Source organism: Sceloporus occidentalis, unplaced genomic scaffold (assembly GCF_023333645.1).
Source record: "Sceloporus occidentalis isolate IW3139 unplaced genomic scaffold, rSceOcc1.0.p SCAF_433, whole genome shotgun sequence".
NCBI lineage: Eukaryota > Metazoa > Chordata > Lepidosauria > Squamata > Phrynosomatidae > Sceloporus > Sceloporus occidentalis.
Genome location: NW_028317413.1, coordinates 11,232 through 15,860, shown reverse-complemented (window position 1 = coordinate 15,860; position 4,629 = coordinate 11,232). Strand labels below are relative to the sequence as shown.

The 4,629-nt window shown below is 39.6% G+C and overlaps 1 protein-coding gene across 1 annotated transcript; it reads right to left on the bottom strand.

Annotated features, from left to right (window-relative positions):
- Nucleotides 1–1,064: 1,064 nt before the first annotated feature.
- Nucleotides 1,065–4,285, bottom strand: LOC149272604 (gamma-crystallin N). Its single transcript, XM_089506907.1, has 4 exons — nt 4,265–4,285; nt 2,239–2,487; nt 1,600–1,745; nt 1,065–1,200 (listed from the first exon to the last, which is right to left on the bottom strand). Exons 1-4 carry the CDS (start codon nt 4,283–4,285, stop codon nt 1,065–1,067), a joined length of 552 nt encoding a protein of 183 aa, XP_089363033.1.
- Between the last annotated feature and the right edge of the window lie 344 nt (nt 4,286–4,629).

Below are 4,629 nucleotides of genomic sequence, written 5' to 3'. Positions count from 1 at the left end.
AAACTGTGACAGACCCAGGGCCGTCTTCATATTACTTGGACCCTGGGCATCCCCTCCTTATGACCCAGTGGGACTCCACGTGAGACGCCCTGGTGCCACATGCGCAGCTTGGTACTACGCTGACCCAAAACAGAGGTGCGAGTCACAATCAGGGGTGACAGATGTCATTTGAAATATATCCTAAATTCAGTATTACGCATTATTACTTATTTTTGTTAACTAATTTAAGGTCAAAGTTGTTTTTTTCTAACAATTTTTCAGTAATCAGAGGAAAAAACATTTTTTTTTTATGCGACGAATAATTATTCAGCGGGAAATTCTAAGGTGTAAAGCGACCTTACAAAAACTTTCTACATTTTTTTGCACCAGTTACTGAAACGATAATAAAGTTTATTCTCCTTTTTTTTTTAATCCTATGTTTTCTCAGAGAGATTTAAAAAAAAATGAAATCTCTCAGGGATCATTTAGAATAAAAGCCAATAAAACAGGTAATTACTGCAAACTTCCAGCTGGGATGTGTTCAGGACTAGATAAAATGCGTCGCGCATGCACAGTGTCCATCAGATGACTTTAATGGAATGGATAATCCTACCGGGGGACAGGCAAGTGAGGATGAAGGCGGTAATGCCCCAAGGGTATTTTGGAGATGCCCCAGGTGGCCAGGGTAGCATAAAATGTAGCCAGGTTTTCATACAACATTTAGTTCAAAAGTGGATCCTTGTTATGATCCTTCCATGTGCTGTTAATCCAGCTAATTAATTGATTGCTACAAACCAGTTCTGTTATTCTATGGAATCTATTAACACTTTCAGCAGGACAGATCATATCCCTCCGTCTTTTACTGCTTAGTAGATCTTCCCCTTATCGGTTTTGTGTTGATTGGGTTTGATCTGTACACACGAGAACATATTTCGGTTTATTAATGATTATTATTTTTGTAATATGATATAATCGACAGCCAGGAAACGCAGTTTAAGAATTTATTGGGCATTTTTTTCAGCCAGAAGAGGTAAAAGGTTTTTTTTTGTGCATCTGAGTGTCTCTGGGCTAAAAAGCTTCCTCTGTTAGAAGTAGTTGACGACCCGTCGGATGGACTGGATGTTGGCGCTCTGAGCCTGCCATTCGTTGAAGCTGCGATAATCCCCTCTCTCTACGACGTACATGCGCCCCCTGTAGTTGGGCTCCTCGTACAGCACCCACCTGAAACAACAGACGACGAGAAAAAAAAAAAAAGCACAATATTTCATATAATTAATAAAAATATTATTTCGGATTTATCTTTTCCAGCCATTATCCACAAAAAGCACGTGCGGGGCGGATCATGCTAATTTTTCTTTCTTTCCCATGATCCTTTAGTGCAGACTGGATTGGAATCCTACCGCCAACACCAAGCAGGAAGTCGTAACCCACTTCCTGGACTCCATTTTTGAGAAAAGTGGGGTTTTTTAGTACTTAGTATATATAAAATAATATATGTATAATAACGACATCGATGACATTCCATTTACATGCTTTTTTTTATACAAATGGGGTAATAAAGCTCATGAGTTTGACTTAAAATGACCTTAAATCTCATTTCTAATGAAGGGCGTTACTTACGCTCCATCGCCGTAGACCTTGATCGCGTTCACGCAGTTCTTGTTCCAGCCTCGTCCTTGCAGGAAGGGACAGTCCTCGCAGAACTCCATGCACTGGCCCGTGAAATTGCATCCTTCGAACAGCTCCAGCCGGTAATGCTCCCCATGCTGGAGAGGAAAACCAAGAGTAACCACAGCGATGAGAAACCGTTGTAAAACGCGTCAGATTTTAGTCAACTCACTTCTCAGGGTCTCATTACTGAAATCCATTCATATATCTGGAAAACGTCAGACCACATGGAACACGGTTTTTTTCTAATTTTTCCCTTATTCAGTAGAATTTTTTGAAGTGTAGATTTTTTTATTGATGTAATAATGGACATTAAAAAAAATAAAAATATATATATATATTCTTGGAGTGTCAGTTTTTTATTCCAGTGCAGGCGTGGTCCTACATAATGGGTTAAGGTGCCCCCCCCCCGGTCTACAAATAGGAGATTAAGAATTCATTTTTATTTACAAAAAAAAAAACTATAAACACAGAAATGTATTAAATAAACTGATAAAATTATGAAAGTTGGGGTTTTGAAAAGCGAGGGGTCCACTTAACGAAAAACCTCTGAACTGATAACGTGAAGCCAAAGAGAAACGTTCCACCAACCATTCTAACGGGTCTACTGGATCCCATGTGGTCGTTGTGGCCGTTCCAGCGGTGGAAGTCTGGGTACTCCCCCCTCTCCAGGATATACTGCTGTCCTTTAAAGTCGGGGTGATCATAACAGATCCAGGCTCCGCTCTCCACCCGGATGGAGTTCACTCGGTTCATGAACCCCTTGTCCTGGAAGTTATCGCAGTCCCCGAAGACCTCGAGTTTCCTTCCCGTGAAGCATTTTCCTTCATAGTAAATGATCTAAAAACCAACAAAGAGACATTATCCCCCTTTGTGGGTAATAAAATAATGACCCTGAGATCCTACTAACGTAACCCCATTATGGAGACAGCAGGGGCAACGGAATACAAGGCGACGGAACGCGGAACTCTGTGATGAGAAGGTTGCGTAATAAATCACCACAAGGTCAGTTCTCAGAGGAATTATTCCAAATCTTTCATACGATGAACCCGAGGTCTGCCCTGCAATATTAGTGACCTAGATGCCGTGATGTATTTATTAGGGCCACTGCCCAGAGAAGCACCTTAAGCTGTTCCTCAAGCGGGCGCCAGGAGATGACATCATAACCTGGTTCTCCGCCATGTAAATGGTTACAGGCGAGATCTGTCTCCTCAACTGGCCCATGGACCTGTGGGATCCCGATCATCCAATAGGCTGAATAGCTGCCTAGATGGCCTACAGCAGAATATGCCACCGGCCCAGAGCACCGGGCCGATGGGGGCTCTGCCACCCGGTTCTTTTCTACATCAGCAATGAATCACCAAAAACATCGCCCCTCGCCCGAAAAGTCTCAGTAATGGTCGTTTACAGACCACATCCAACCACCAAGCAAACAGCAGGTAGTGCGAGTTCCTCTATGGGTGCAACCGGGGTGACATTTTTTATCTTTTTTTTGTTTTTTTGGAAACACTGTAAAACTCCGCATGTATAACGCGAATCTGAGACCCGTCCAAGGACTGATTAAGCCTCGCGACCGATACGCTTAACATAAAAAGTAAATTGTTTTTCTAACTATTATACGGGGCATTTCCACTGAAGACACGGAGTCATTTATAGTCTCCATGAAATTGACTTTGACTCGGCTGTTAAACGTTTTACTGATTGGTTTATGTGGATACTTGGCAGGAAAATGTTTTGGCAGAGTTGTCTCCGGACACGTGCAAATCACGCTAAGACTGAATGTGAAGAAAATACCGTGACTTTTTAAAGCACATTTGAACAAATCCATATGATGGAATCAGTGAATGTCCCATTATTATTATTATTACTACTATTATTATTATTATTTTTTTTTTATTATTTTTTTTTTTTTACTATTATTATTACTATTATTATTTTTACTATTATTATTATTACTATTATTATTACTATTATCATTTTTACTATTATTACTATTATTATTAATATTATTATTACTATTATTATTTTTACTATTATTATTACTATTATTTATTTTTACTATTATTATTATTATTATTTATTTTTAAAGCACCAAGCATTTAAAGATATTTTCCATGTGCAAAAATTTTCTTTCACATTAAATATAAATAAAATAAATCTTCCCAACCAAATGTCATTTTTTTATTATTTATTTAGGACTGTCCTAATTGTACATTTTTATTTTTTTTTACGTTATAATTAAAAGAAACAATAAAACATCACTTTTGTCTGGGTGCAAAAATGTCTGGCAACAGGATTTATTAATCCAAGCATTATTGGGATTAAAATCATATTACTTTAACTTGGCAATCGTAATAAGTTTATTTGCTATTTTAAAACTACGTATTATGTTTAAAAAATGTCATGAATGCATTGCATGATCCTCCAGCAGAGACGGTAGGAGGTAAAGCAGTGGAAGAATTGCAAAAAAATAAATAAAACATTGAATTAAAATAAAGGTCGTGTAGAGAACGGGGAGACTCGAACGTCAACTTCTGCCATAAAAAATCCTTTTCCTCTATGTTTTTAATAAAAAATATAAGTTTTTTGGGGGGAAAATACTAATAATGATACTTACTTTTCCAGAGTACTGAGACATCTCTCCGCTGGATGCTGTCCAAGCCAACGCAGCAGCCAACAAGTCTGACGGGCACAAAAATTGGACACCTCAATATATACGGGCGTTCAGACGGGGGCCGGTGCCGCGCGGCTCGTGTAACAATGATGCAGCTATAGAAGGTTTAACGTTTCTGCTTCGTAGACAGAATCCCCCCGGCGCTGGCTGCTGAGCCCAGACTTTTAACGGGCCGGCGGCGCTCTCACAATAGATCTGCTTGGCAGGGATTTCTGCTGCAGAGCATTGTACAGGCGGACAACACGGAGCGAATACATGTTCGGGGCTTTGAATGGGTATTTAGGGGGGCTTCGCGTTAATAATGTACG

What these genes read in the sequence shown, in the direction of transcription:
- LOC149272604 (XM_089506907.1), bottom strand. Translation starts at nt 4,285, where the DNA reads ATGTCTCAGTACTCTGGAAAA. An exon ending in TGTCTCAGTACTCTGGAAAA is followed by an intron (nt 2,488 to 4,264) that starts GTAAGTATCATT and finishes GTTGGTTTTTAG; the next exon opens with ATCATTTACTATGAAGGAAA. An exon ending in CCAGTAGACCCGTTAGAATG is followed by an intron (nt 1,746 to 2,238) that starts GTTGGTGGAACG and finishes TTTCCTCTCCAG; the next exon opens with CATGGGGAGCATTACCGGCT.